Genomic DNA, 14,210 nt, shown 5'->3' on the forward strand with positions numbered 1-14,210 from the left:
GAGTCTTAACCACTGAACCACCAGGGAAGTCCTACACTATTATTCTAGCCTCATTCCTCACATCATAACACATTTAATATTTGCTGCTTTATAAAAATTGGGATTAATTCCTTTCATTATATTACAAAAATTTTTCCTTTATCATTTTTCTTATAAATTTATTTTAAAATTATTACATGGAATTCCCATCACTTACTTGAACCACAATTGGTACAAACTGAATTGAAAAAATGCATGTTTTCTTTTCAACCTATTGGTGAAATAGTAACTAATCTATCCACTTTACTAAATTGATTGAAAGTTGAGTTCTATGTATTAAAATTTATCTATTTACATGTCTGTTAGCTTCACAGACTGAGCTCCCATGTAGTATGCAGTGTTGTGTGCACCTTTGTCTCCAAATCTGGAAGAAGCTTAATAAATGACTAGTTTTAGTAATTAAACAAATCTTCAGAAATACCCAACATAGAAAGTATAAATGTTACTAAATGGATCTGGAAATTTCCAAGTTCAACCAAGATATAAATTTTAACTACTCAATTTGCCATTAACCAAAACAAAAGGTCTGCAAGCCTTCTACTCAAAAGAGAACTCCAAACCAAGATCTAACAAGACTGAGGAATTCTAACGAATTCAGGTACATTTCTAGAGCAGAGGTTTCAGGCATAGTTGGTTTATGCTATCCCTTGGACTCATCCTACTCCCTCTGCTGTGAAACCATGATTATCTGGCAACTGCTGATAGTCTGAGTCAAGGGTTGGCAAACTGTTTCTGAAAGGGCCAGATAGTAAATATTCTAGGCTTGCAGGATATTTGGTCTCTGTCACAGTCAATCAACTCTGCTGCTGTAGAACAAACAGCCAGACTCCCTGCATAAACATAGGAATGGCCAAGTTCTAAGAAAACGTTACTTGCAAAAACAGGTGCCTGGCCCGAGGGTTGCAGTTTCCCAACCTCTAGTCTAGATGGGAAATCATATTAATTTCATTTTAAAGAGAATTTGGGTTGATCAGCCATATTCTAGTCTTCTTAGTAGTTTATGGGCTTCCCTAGTGGCTCAGACAGTAAAGGGCCTGCCTGCAATGTAGAAGACCCAGGTTCGATCCCTGGGTTGGAAAGATCCCTTGGAGAACAGAAAGGTTACCCATTCTGGTATTCTTGCTTAGACAGTTCTATGGACAGAGGAGCCTGGTAGGCTATAATCCATGGGATTGCTAAGAGTTGGACATGACTGAGCAACTAACACTTTGACTTTCAATATATGGAACAGATATCAATCACCCAACTGCTAATGTGATCGGTGAACCAGTTAATTCAGTTTGAGTGGACAGAAATCAATGTTCTGAGTTTTGATCCTCACTACCTACAAGAGGCCCATGGGTGCAGTCAATATACTTCCTTATCTATGAGATCCTTATGGGTACAGCTGAGCAGACCTAAGAATGAGTTCGAAGAACCCAAAAGTCACCATACTGGCAACACTAAAAAAACAATGGCACAGTTTCGAATAAAAATTGAGGGAATGTCAGTCAGTACAAAAACATCCTGCAATCAGTAAAATACTCTTAAGGGTGGTGACAAAATTCAATGATATGTTTGGAGAAGAAATATATCAAGGGTAGATGGATTTAGAGACTGTCATACAGAATAAAGTAAGTCAGAAAGAGGAAAACAAATATTGTATATTAACACATATATGTGGGACAGTGAGTAAAAGCAGAGACCTGATTTTCCCAGTCACATGCTTGTTTGAAGGGTTATGTCCTTAAGCAGGGGGACAAAAAAAAAGTCTTATCTGATCTACTGAAGACTTATTTTTCTATATTCTATCAAATATCTTATAAACGAAGATGTTCACATTGTTTACTCTGACAGATGAACTCAATGTGACAACAGGGTAAAGAAAAAATAAATTGATAAAATAATATTTTAAATACTAGGTTTATGGAAATATCACTTCAGATTGTGACTGATAACTTATATTCTAGGATAACTAGACTGACTGAAATCAAATCACTGTCTAAACACCTTACAAAATTCTATCACAGAGTCAGAAGAATTCAAAGACTATTTCATCATTACATATAAACAAAAACAAATAAAGCTGCAGAAAAATGCCCAAAGACATTTTCTCATTGGATGAACAATGTGAGGTCTTAATGGTCATAGGTTAACTATTTGGTGTATTTTATATTTTGAAATTGCCAGAACATTCCCATGGGAAACAACATAGCCATTATTTTTGTGGTTAAAAGAGAAAAAAGATATAAAGTATAAGCAGTGGCAAACCAAATTCTGACTCAAAAAAGGCCTTAATACTAATTCTAGAAACTAATGATTAAAAAGGTGAAACAAAACCTGAGGGCATTGATATAACTGGCCACTCAGTTTATTGGAAGGTATGGGAGACATCAATAGTAAAGAGGATAACTGCAAGCTAACTCCCAAACTGCACTGAAGAATCAAAACATTAATTAGATCAGCCATCTGCAGAAATGATACAAAGAAATGTTTTGTATCATTTTTAGGAATACCCAAGGTCTAATCCAGTTGATCTAGGCAGTGAATAGGACATAGTTCTTGATCAAATCACTGATATAGTCTGATAAATGACCTGATTAAGTAAGAAGCCTGATATGGTTAAGAAGGCAGCTTCCATTTATTGGCTACAGAACACTCCTCCACACCAGAAGCTTTACACACACTGTGTCATTTAATCCTAACAAGAGTCATATGGAGGATTATTTATGAGAAAATTAAAGCTTGGAGATGTTAACATGCCTAGTTAATAGTAGGAGGCAGAGCTGTGATTCAGACCCAGACCAGGACTCTACAACTAATTTTATTTTCCAAATGGATCATCTGTAAAACTCTTATCCTGCATCTATGTATTTCTGCATTTTAAAAAAAGATACACTTTAAAAAGATGTTCCATGGGCAAATCAGTTAGGGCATTCTGAGTGTTCACTGTATTCCAGGACTTCTCTGGGCCTTTACTATAAACACCAGGGGAAATACCTAATGGATTGACTGGCCTCTCTAGGCTATCTCTTTATCTTTCCTCTTTCTAACTGTACAAAGTAAATAGTTAATAGAAATATTTCTAGGATGTGGAGTATGTTAAGGCTGTATATTGTCACCCTGTTTATTTAACTTATATGCAGAGTACATCATGTGAAATGCTGGACTGGATGAAGCACAAGCTGGAATCAAGATTGCTGGGAGAAATATCAATAACCTCAGATATGCAAATGACACCACCCTATGGCAGAAAGCGAAGAACAAAAGAGCCTCTTAACGAAAGTGAAAGAGGAGTGAAAAAGTTGATTTAAAACTCAACATTCAGAAAGCTAAGATCATGGCATCTGCTTCCATCACTTCATGACAAATAGATGGGGAAACAGTGGAAACAGTGACAGACTATTTTTTTGGGCTCCAAAATCACTGCAGATGGTGACTGCAGCCATGAAATTTTAAAAGACACTTGCTTCTTGGAAGAAAAGTTATGACCAATCTAGACAGCTTATTAAAAAGCAGAGACATTACATGGCCAAAAAAGGTCCATCTAGTCAAAGTTATGGTTTTTCCAGTAGTCATGTATGGATGTGAGTTGGACTATACAGAAAGCTGAGTGCCGAAGAATTGATGCTTTTGAACTGTGGTGTTGGAGAAGATGCTTAAGAGTCCCTTGGACAGCAAAGAGATACAACCAGTCTACCCTAAAAGAAATTAGTCCTGAATATTCTTTGAGAGGACTGATGCTGAAGTTGAAACCCCAATACTTTGGCTATCTGATTCGAAGACCTGACTCATTTGAAAAGACCCTGATGCTGGGAAAGATTGAAGGCAGGAGAAGGGGACAACAGAGGATGAGATGGTTGGATGACATCATGGACTCAATGGACATGTGTTTGAGTAAACTCCGGGAGTTGGTGATGGACAGGGAGGCCTGGTGTGCTGTAGTCCATGGGGTCCCAAAGAGTCAGACATGACTGAGCAACTGAATTGAACTGAACAGGATGTGGACTAGATATGGTAGGAATATGTAATTAGGGTGCTCAAAAATGCCTGGATTTGACACTCAGCATTTAAAAATGAATGTTTATATGAAAATACAAAGTTAAACACAGGGTTTTTTTTTAAATTAAAGAAATGCATTAGATAATAGTCATAGAATATGCTCTAAAAATAGGACTAAACACTGTTTGGCCCCTCTTGCTACGAGCAACTCACAGAAGATCTTAGTTATAAACAAGCTGCAATTTTTGACATAATTAAAACTGAGTAAACCATAATAGGTGTGTTCCTTGAATAGTTTGCCAAATATTTGTCCAGGTCTATTATAGCTACTGGGCAAATGGGTTGGCATGAATAGTTATGTCCTTAATGTGTACATCATTAAGAGGTCGATACGTCTTCTCATTTACGGGTAACTTCTCCAGTTCATCTAGAGTCTCCAGACCATCTATCACCCTGAAAGAAAAACAATATAATGTTTGAAAATTTCCTACGATTGAAACATAATATCCAAATACCGACAACAATGACAGTCTAAGAGAAAACGACCAAGTGGTACAGTTTTTTGAGTTCTCCTGTTGAGTATACAGTAAGATATTGCTTTGATTTTCTGCCATAAGTAGGGCCCCAAATTCACAAACAAAAATTCATGTTTATGCCTTTAGACAAAAGTAGCAATGGGCAGGAATATTCCCATCAAAGTATCTAAATGATGTATTCTGCCTCATTCACACGGATTAGCTAGAAATGGGGCCAATACAACCAGTCAGAAGGTTTTCTTTGCTATAAGAAAAGCCTGGAGAAAGTATGTAAGGATGACAGTTATTTTGAGTACTGCCCTGCACTGAATGTTCTGAAGTGGGTAGCTTCTTTGTACTTTAGTGTTTAAACGTGTGTTTTTATTTTTTGCTTCTAAACAACAAAAAGAAATACTGATGAGAAGATTGACAGCTAAGCCCACTTCCAGCAAGCCCAATTCACGTTTCTATCAGAAAAAAAAATAATACAGCTGTTTTTCTAATATGTTCTAGCAACTTAGTCTACTAAGACAAAGTGGCGTTTTAGATTATATTTCCTAGTGCACTTTGAATCAATTCCTAAGACTTAGATTAGGTACTTTAAAAATAACAGATTCCCATTTTATTTTACATTTCCACTAAAATGTTATTATAGCCAAAGCCTTTTGATTTTACACCCAAAAGTAGGCAGTTAAGGTCTTTAAATTGTAAGTTTTAAAGGCTTTCCCACGTTCTGAGTCAGTAAGAGAAAAAAGAGGGTGCAGGAAAAAGATCCCAGGCAAAAAAAGGCATACAGAGTTGAGGTAAGTTAAGTATTTGGGAATGGGTACCTTTGAGAACCGGCAAAAGCTATGAACCATTTTCTCAGAAAAATGTGTGTGCATATACAGAAAAGAGTTTCAAGGAGTTACTAGACCGAAGGTTAAGAATACTTGTTCTAAATGCTACAGTGTTTTTTAACCAATTCAGCAAGATAAGTCCTACTAATTACTAATCAATAATTCTGAATGGAGTGTTAGGGAGAATATAAAACAAAGGGAGTGTAAAGATTATCCATATACACACAAAAACTACTAAAGGCTATAATATTCCTTTTCATCAAATATTAATATATAAATTAGACATGCATACGGAATGAAAAAGAAAAGTTGTAGACTCTTGTATTTTTAATTGAACTAGCTTGGCATCCAAACTGTTAAATAAAACAAACTATAGAACTGTGCCTTGGTTTACTGAACACAGTAAATAATTTGTTGACAAACTGACTTCCTGTTGATTTATAAAAGCAATTACCAGGGATAGTGCATCTAATGGATTTTCTTGCAGAGACTGCTAAAAGTCTCCTCAAGATTCCATTCCCCTTTCTTCTTATTTATAGAGGCCTGATTTTATTGAGATGGCAAAATATCTAGCTGAAAAACATTTCCTACCCTCTCGTAAGTAAGGTCTGAGTCTTTCAGGGAAGTTCTTTAAAAGGGGACTGATTCAGCTGGCCTAAGACTCTTGAAAGTCCCTTGGACTGCAAAGAGATCCAACCAGTCCTGGGTGTTCCTTGGAAGGACTGATGCTAAAGCTGAAACACCAATACTTTGGCCACCTCATGTGAAGAGTTGACTCATTGGAAAAGACTCTGATGCTGGGAGGGATTGGGGGCGGGAGGATTGGGTGACAGATGATGAGATGGCTGGATGGCATCACCAACTCGATGGACATGAGTTTGGGTGAATTCCGGGAGTTGGTGATAGACAGGGAGGTCTGGCGTGCTGCAATTCATGATGTCACAGAGTTGGACATGACTGAGCGACTGAACTGAACTGAACTGATTCAGCTGGCAAGCACCTTTTGCCTTTCCTCCTCCTTTCTGCTTGGAACACAAAAGTTCTGACTGGCGCTTTGCTGCCCAAATTATATCTATGAAGTGAATTTCAGAATGAAAGCTAATGACAGCTGAGAAAAAAGAAAGGCACCTGGGACATCAATGACATACTAGAACCACCATCCCAGTTCATCTTGTTTAAGCAACTGTTTTTCAGATGTGTTGATACAAAATGCTATTCTGAATGAAAACAATACATACTGTTAACTTGCGTAAGATCCTGAAAAAAAAGTGCTGGTGCTTCTTTACAAAATAACTGAGGGTGAGAGAGGCTGTAAATTACCCAAGGTCACATGGCTATTTAAGTGGTGGGTGTAAATTTCAGGCACATTTAGCTCTCATACTGCTCTTTGAATACTAGTCACACCATAATCACAGTCACTCATGCATCCTTTGCAGTGAAATTCCAAACCAGAATACTCACTTGCCAAATACTGTGTATTTCATGTCCAGATGTGGCTGCTTCCCATAGGTGATGAAAAACTGAGATCCATTAGTATTTGGGCCATTATTAGCCATAGATACAACACCTCTAACACTGTGCTGAAAAGGACAGACCAAGTATTAATTGCTTTTACATAAGCATTCCAAATATAGAACTGAAATAAGACATGCATTCTTCACCTTCCCAATATTTAAGAGATCAAGAAAACATGTAATCAGTTTCCATCAGGGCTAGTTCAAATGTTCAGTTTCTGTATTATCTGTATCTCTGGAAACTTGTATGTAAACTGTTTATATACCAAATCATATTCCTCAATTTCATCTTTGGAGAAGTAGAGCCACAAACACTTTTGGCAACACCAATGTATAATAGAAATAATCCTTACATTTACATTAAGGAACAGTGTGCTGGCATGAAACCATCAGGCAGACAACAAAATCAAAATCCCCATAATCTCTTCATATATACACTGGACTCTGGCTAGTTTCTTTATCTGTAAAACAAGGGAGGTTGGACTAGTTCAGGGGTTTTTTCATAATTCAAATTCTCACAAGGGTTGCTGCTGCTGCTGCTGCTGCTAAGTCGCTTCAGTCGTGTCTGACTCTGTGCGACCCCATAGACGGCAGCCCGCTAGGCTCCTCGGTCCCTGGGATACTCCAGGCAAGAATACTGGAGTGGGGTGCCACTGCAAGGGTTAGCAGATAATAAATTGATAATTGGGCAGAATGTAAACATTAGGGAATGGTGGAATCTGGCAAAAGGAATAGTGTATCTCTTGCCTCATGACATATACAACTTTTTTTAAACCAATGGCCAGAAAGAATGAATCTGTGGGTCTTCCACCCATGGGCAGTCAGTTCATAAACCCAGGACTGGATGATCTAAGGAAGGCCTTGTCTATGTTATACAACGGAATGTGTATAGGAGTTAAAAGGATTTTACCAATAAGACTGAAGACAGAACTGTCTTACAGGGAGATGCCCAAATATCAAATACACTAAAAGTAACTCCAATGATTACTCTGTCCGATGCTATTCATAGCAGACACTAATGAGACAAACCACAAAAATGCAACTACATAGATATTAATGCTTTACTGTCTCCCTAAAAGGTGACTACCAATCAAATGTATTTGATGCATCATAAGAATATATGTACCACTTACAGTATAATAAAATAAGCAACCATTAACCTGTTTCCAAGCTTTAAGAATTAAAATTTACCAAACTGTTGCATATGCCTATATGCTCCTCTCAGCTATTACTTCAGCCTCTCGAGGTGGTAACTAGTATTCTACTATCTTTCTAAATGCCTGAACAATATATTGTTTCCTTTTACTGGTTTCTGAGTTCTATAAAATAGTTCATACTATTTTTTAGTCTTCTAGAAAATGATTTCTGCAGTTAACATAATGTTTCTAAGATTCATACATGTATTATACATATTTCTTTCACAGTATATTTTACTACTGAATATACTGCAATTTGTCCACTCAAAGATTGATGGACACTGCTTTTCAATTTTTGTTATTATAAGTAGTACTCTAGGAACACACTTGTACATGTTTCCTAGTGCACATGTACATGAATTTCTCTAGGGTAAACGTGTGGGAATGGAATTTCTGGGTTAGAGTATGTGACTATTCACGCATCCTCAATTCTGGTATGTTAGAAAATGATTCTTAACCTTGTTTGTGTAGGAAATACTAGGGAACCTTAAAATATAGTCATGGTCCTAATCAGTTCTACTGTTTTTCTCTAGATTTCGGGAGGTAAGGCCCTACTCTTTTTTTTTTAATTTAAAACTTCTACAGGTCAATCTGTCACCAGCAAAGTTTGAAAATCACTGGTATAGGATGACAGATCAGTACTATGCAAACAGTTATTAATTAATGCCTAAAAAACCGTTTCATTTCCAATTCAGGAAAAGAGTGACTTTTAAAACAATTTATCACCTCCCAACCCCAACTTTGCCAACAAAGGTCTGCCTAGTCAAGGCTATGGTTTTTCCAGTGGTCATGTACGGGTGTGAGAGTGGGACTGTGAAGAAGGCTGAGCGCCGAAGACTTGATGCTTTTGAACTGTGCTGTTGCGGAAGAGTCTTGAGAGTCCCTTGGACTGACTGCAAGGAGATCCAACCAGTCCATTCTAAAGGAGATCAGCTCTGGGTGTTCTTTGGAAGGAATGATGCTAAAGCTGAAACTCCAATACTTTGGCCACCTCATGTGAAGAGTTGACTCACTGGAAAAGACTCTGATGCTGGGAGGGATTGGGGGCAGGAGGAAAAGGGGACGACAGAGGATGAGATGGGTGGATGGCATCACCGACTCCATGGATGTGAGTTTGAGTGAACTCCGGGAGTTGGTGATGGACAGGAGGCCTGGCGTGCTGCGATTCATGGGGTCGCAAAGAGTCGGACACGATTGAGCGACTGAACTGAACAGAACTCCAACTTTGTAACAATATTTATTTATGACATAAAAGCAAAAAGATAAATTATTCCTAATGACCGTCCAGAGATAACACTGAAGTGAATATTTTTAGAAGTTTTGCTGAGTACATTTTACTGTAACTTCAAAACAATATACTAAATTACATATTCAGATTGAAAGACCACACAATAAATTGTTAACTGATGTCATCTCTGGGGAATGGAACTTTTTAAAAAATTAATATGTACTAGTTTTTTAACTTTTAGAAAAAAGAAAATTCTTTAGAAAGTTTAAAAAAATACAAAGGAAATATAAGTATCTAATTTTTCTATGCTGAAGATTTATTTATGTGCACTTCTCTGAGACCTAGCTGAGAACTACCATACACATTAAGTGAAGTTAAAACAGAAATATTCAAATATCTAAGAGAAGATGATAAAAAGCTGGCGATTGATAATAGGCAATATTGCAACCAGAAGGTCTGACAGTCTCTACTCCCCACTCTCAGAAAAGACCAGTGATTCATATCATTCAACATGAATTCTGTAGTGACACATGAAGCCCCACAGGTATATTACTGATTAAACATTTCAGATTGGACCAAAAGGTGAGCTCACATAATGTCAAGATTCATGTGATGGTTGAGATCCACTATAAGGCTAGAACTGACATTTATATTTCCTCTCTGACATCACTTATCAAGCGTGAAAAACTACAAAAAAAAAAGTATATTTACTAATTATTTTAACCTGTATTATTACAACATATGTATCGGTTTCCAAATGTAAACACAGCATGAAAAAATAGATTCTGAAGTATTTTGGATATACCTTAAGATATTCACTATATTCATCTTCAAACTTCTTGCCCCAGATACTGTTACCTCCCCTTCCAGTACCTATATTACAAGACAAACAAATGAAGTATCTAATTAAAGGTGAAAGGGTTCATGTTCTAAATGTAAGGGCTAGTTTATATAGTGTAACCCTTTAAATACAAATAAAATCTGATATATCCTTTCTTTCTTCCCCAAAATGAACTTTAAAGAACATAAAAATAAAGTATCTCTACAAAACCCCCAAACCCTCCTTATAAATATTGTTGCTCATATTTTAGGGTTTGGTGCTAGCAGCTTCTGCTTAAAAATTTCTTGCTAAGGTAAGTTATAAAAACCCCACATGCTTTTATTTTTCTATTCTTTATCTAGTCTCTTCTTTACACAATATGTTCAATTCCCTACATATTACTGGAATCACTTACCTGTCGGATCTCCCGTTTGAACCATGAAACCCTTGATATTTCTATGAAATATACAGCCATTGTAGTAATTACTGGCACAAAGAGCCAAGAAATTCTGGAGAGTAAAAATAGTGATTGAGAAATGTAGCAGAAACATATTTTAGATAACACATGAATTGTATTTACTGAAAATACTGCAACAACCTTTTAAACAATATCTTTCAAGCATTACTTTAGGTAAAGTCACTGATTAAAACTCTCCGATAGCTTCCTTCTATTCCTGAAAGAAAATGCAAAATCCTCAGCAGAGCCTAGCAAGCCCTGCCTGACCTAGCCTACTTCTGCATCTCATGATAATCACTCCTTCCCTGCTACTTACTGTGTTAACCCCATCAGCCTTCTGAAAGTTTATTCAAAAAACACAGGCTTTCACACCTTGAGGCCCTGTACCTATTTCTATACCTGGAACGTTCTTTTTTATAAGTCCTTCCATGGAGATGCCTTCATTAGCTTTCACACTCCGTTCTTAAAGTGCAATACCACTTTCTTGGCTAGCCTTGCCCTCACCTTCTTTTAAATAAATCCTTTCACATTACTCTCCATCTCAACACTTTATTTCCTTCAAGGCATTATTTCCCTGTAGAATTACTGTTTTTTCTAATGAATTTTCCCCCTGCCTAATCAGGTAACTATTAGCTCCACATGAGCAAGGAATGTCTCTTCTTCATCACTAAAGTTCCAGATGCTGGCAAGATAGCTTCTCATAAGCAAAATTGCTGAATGAATGAATATATATTGCTGACTCCTTTTTTTTCCCTTCTTGTATTTTTTTGGCCATGCCACGCTGCTTATGGGATATTAGTTCCCCAACCAGAGACTGAACCTACGCCACAGGAGTGAAAGCACCAAGTCCTAACCACTGGACCGCCAAGGAACTCCCTTTTTCCTTCTATCCTTGTTATTTAAACAAGTGAAATAATATATGGAACAGTTCCCTTATATTTCTTGAGAAAAACGAGCCAAAAGAAAAAGATACCAGCCACACTATGGTAAGAGAAAAATCATCTACCCTTTCTTTAATTCACTTTAACATCAGAAAAAGAAGTGTAGGACTTCCCTGGTGGTCCAGTGGTTAAGAATCTGCCTGTCAATGTTGGGGACACAGGTTCAATCCTTGGTCTGGAAAGATTCTACATGCCAAGGGGCAACTAAGCCTGTGTGCCACAACTACTGAGCCTGTCTGCCAAGGGCCCATGCTCTACAACAAGAGAAACCACCACAAAGAGAAGCTGGTGGACTGCAAATAGAGAGTAGCCCCTGCTCCCTGCAACCAGAGCAGCCCTGCGTGCAGCATCGAAGACCCAGCACAGCTAAAAATTAAGTAATTTATTTAAAAGAAAACGAAGTATAAATTAGATCAGAAATTATGACTGATGGTTTAGAAAAGTTCTATTTTGGGGGGGGAAAGCCATTTAAGTTAGGTGACTCAATTTCAAAATAGTTACCCTATTGAGTTAACTCATCTTTTATGCATACATTATGGTACTCACTTCACATGTTTTGGGTGTCCTTTCACAGAAGACTTCTATTTTAATATCACCTACATCTGTATGCAATGTCACCGACTAAAAAGGAGAGAGAATGTGAGAAAAATGAGATTTCTTCAGGTGATTTTGTGTACTGTATCATTTCCCTAACTAGATATATTTGAATAAAAACAGAAAGAAATACCATTTCAGAGATGATCTATCCATACAGTAGCTCTTGAGAGATAAGTTGCATTTCTTCAACATTATTTCAGCAGTAGAAAAAGAAATTCCAGAGGAGAAAGGTAAATGTTTAGGTAAAATGGTATCTATGCTAAAAATTTGGGAGCAAATACTATGATGGAAATAATTATCTTATTTGAATTTTTCATCAATAAAAACGATTTTTATGTTAGTATGACTGACTTGAATAAGCAATTCACTAAGTCATTAACATTTATTGAAAAATAGTAAGAAAAAGACTTTTACATAGTTTTTTTAACCATTTCCCTTATATAATTTAATTGTGAGAGTTGAAAAACAATTTCTTTCTCCACTAAAGACAACAGACATAAAAAGCATCTGTGTTTTCAGATCCTAAATGTGCAGAGGTAACCAGAGTACTCTTTCTTTCTTGCCTTTCTGCTTAATCTATTCAGTGTTAGTCAAAATACTCATTTTGTTACTCCATTCCAGAGAGGCTAGAAAGCTTCTGAGACTTCTTTTTTAATTTCTCTCTTTTTTTTTTTACAATAGTATCTAGCAGTCAGAGTATGACTAAGTTGAAGAAAGAGGGCAGGAATGTGTGTGTGTGTGTGTTGGTGGGGCAGAAATGTGTGTGTTGGTGGGGGGTGTGTGTGTTGGTGGGGCACACTGCTTTCTTTCTATCTCCAACTCCAGTTGTCCACCTTAGATCAAGAGCAAAAGGATCCAATGAAAATGATCACACCTGACTATGCTCTTCTGCAACAACCCCTTTCCATCTCTCTCTCTCATCAGTCTTTTTCCATATAAAGGTAAATCCTGTGTTAAGTGAAAAGCATAATTTAATTTTGCCTTTGCTGGTTTTGTTTAGAATCATTTTACACTGTATAGTTCTTCATCTTATTATTTCTGTTTTGTCATTGAAATTTCCATGCAGTTTTACTTCCCTTGATTTTCTAAAAAAAAAGTTACTTATTATGAAAGACATTCATAAGAATTCCATAAAATTTACCATTTTCTTTCTTGATGGTTTCAGGAAGCACTGTTACTTTCTCAGGGTTTCTTGAGAGAAGTTCAAAAACAAGCCTCTATTTACAAAAGAAAAGACAATTAATTTCATTTCCCTCTCTTAACTCACACAAACTGTTTTATGATATATTTAAAAGAAAAAGTGTCAGCGAGTACCCATTCCACCCAAGTAATAAAAATTCGGTTATGGAAGCGATCAGGCGAAACTAATCGACTCCAGACCCTCAAACTCCTCTTTTCTTGCTCACTTCCCAAGGGCCGAGTACATTCCTGCCTTGGGGTCCAGGCACTGGGTGTTCCCCTAGAGTGGAACATGTACACTCAGACATCTGTACGGCTAGTTTCCTCACCTCCAAATCTCTGCTCAAAAGTCTGGTTAAACCTGCCTTAACGATTTCCTTTTCTCACAGCACTTATCAATAGTATACCTCATCCTTTACTAGTCGTCACCCTCCCCACACAGAATAAACTCACTTGTAAGCAGTCCAAGAACCAAAACACACAGCGCTCTGCAAGCACTTGAGTTAAGCTAATGAAACAATAAGTGATGTTACCCCATACTTACTTAACCACTTCGATTAGCACAGTTGTTGTTAAAACAGCAAAGATGCAATCGTAGGTGCCCCCACGGGTCTGTAGATTCGAAATGCCCCGCCGGAAGTCGAGCAAGAGACCCATTAGAGAGAACGCCCCTCCCCGGTTCGCGTCCTCCCTTCCCCCCTTCCTATCTGTAACCCAACCGAGAAGAACTAGGGAGAGAATGTAGGATTTATTCCCCACCAGGAACACTTCTGACCTAGAGAGGGGGCTCTTTCAATAATTACACTAGGACAAAAAGCGTTAATTCTGGGCAACCTCTAGAACTTCCTTGGGCTCAGACGTAAAATGGAAATGACCTCTTCCGCCCGGCTCCTGCGTCCCGCCC

The 14,210-nt window shown here is 37.4% G+C and overlaps 1 protein-coding gene across 4 annotated transcripts; it reads right to left on the minus strand.

Annotated features, from left to right (window-relative positions):
• Positions 1 to 144: 144 nt before the first annotated feature.
• Positions 145 to 14,206, minus strand: PPIL3 (peptidylprolyl isomerase like 3). Of its 4 annotated transcripts, none has more exons than XM_027963868.3 (8): positions 14,141 to 14,206; positions 13,851 to 13,918; positions 13,269 to 13,344; positions 12,077 to 12,151; positions 10,548 to 10,641; positions 10,118 to 10,185; positions 6,836 to 6,954; positions 145 to 4,473 (listed from the first exon to the last, which is right to left on the minus strand). In XM_027963868.3, the coding sequence occupies exons 3-8, from the start codon at positions 13,269 to 13,271 to the stop codon at positions 4,347 to 4,349; spliced, it is 486 nt and encodes a 161-aa protein (XP_027819669.1). In that variant the 5' UTR covers positions 13,272 to 13,344; positions 13,851 to 13,918; positions 14,141 to 14,206; the 3' UTR covers positions 145 to 4,346.
• Positions 14,207 to 14,210: the final 4 nt, after the last annotated feature.

Source organism: Ovis aries, chromosome 2, assembly GCF_016772045.2.
Source record: "Ovis aries strain OAR_USU_Benz2616 breed Rambouillet chromosome 2, ARS-UI_Ramb_v3.0, whole genome shotgun sequence".
Classification (NCBI taxonomy): Eukaryota; Metazoa; Chordata; class Mammalia; order Artiodactyla; family Bovidae; genus Ovis; species Ovis aries.

Bases quoted from the DNA above. Each gene is read 5' to 3' on its own strand.
- PPIL3 (XM_027963868.3), bottom strand. The intron at 10,642-12,076 runs GTGAGTACCATA...TTTACTCTCCAG, and splicing joins GGACACCCAAAACATGTGAA to AATTTCTTGGCTCTTTGTGC. The intron at 4,474-6,835 runs GTGAGTATTCTG...TTTTTCTTTCAG, and splicing joins AAATACACAGTATTTGGCAA to GGTGATAGATGGTCTGGAGA.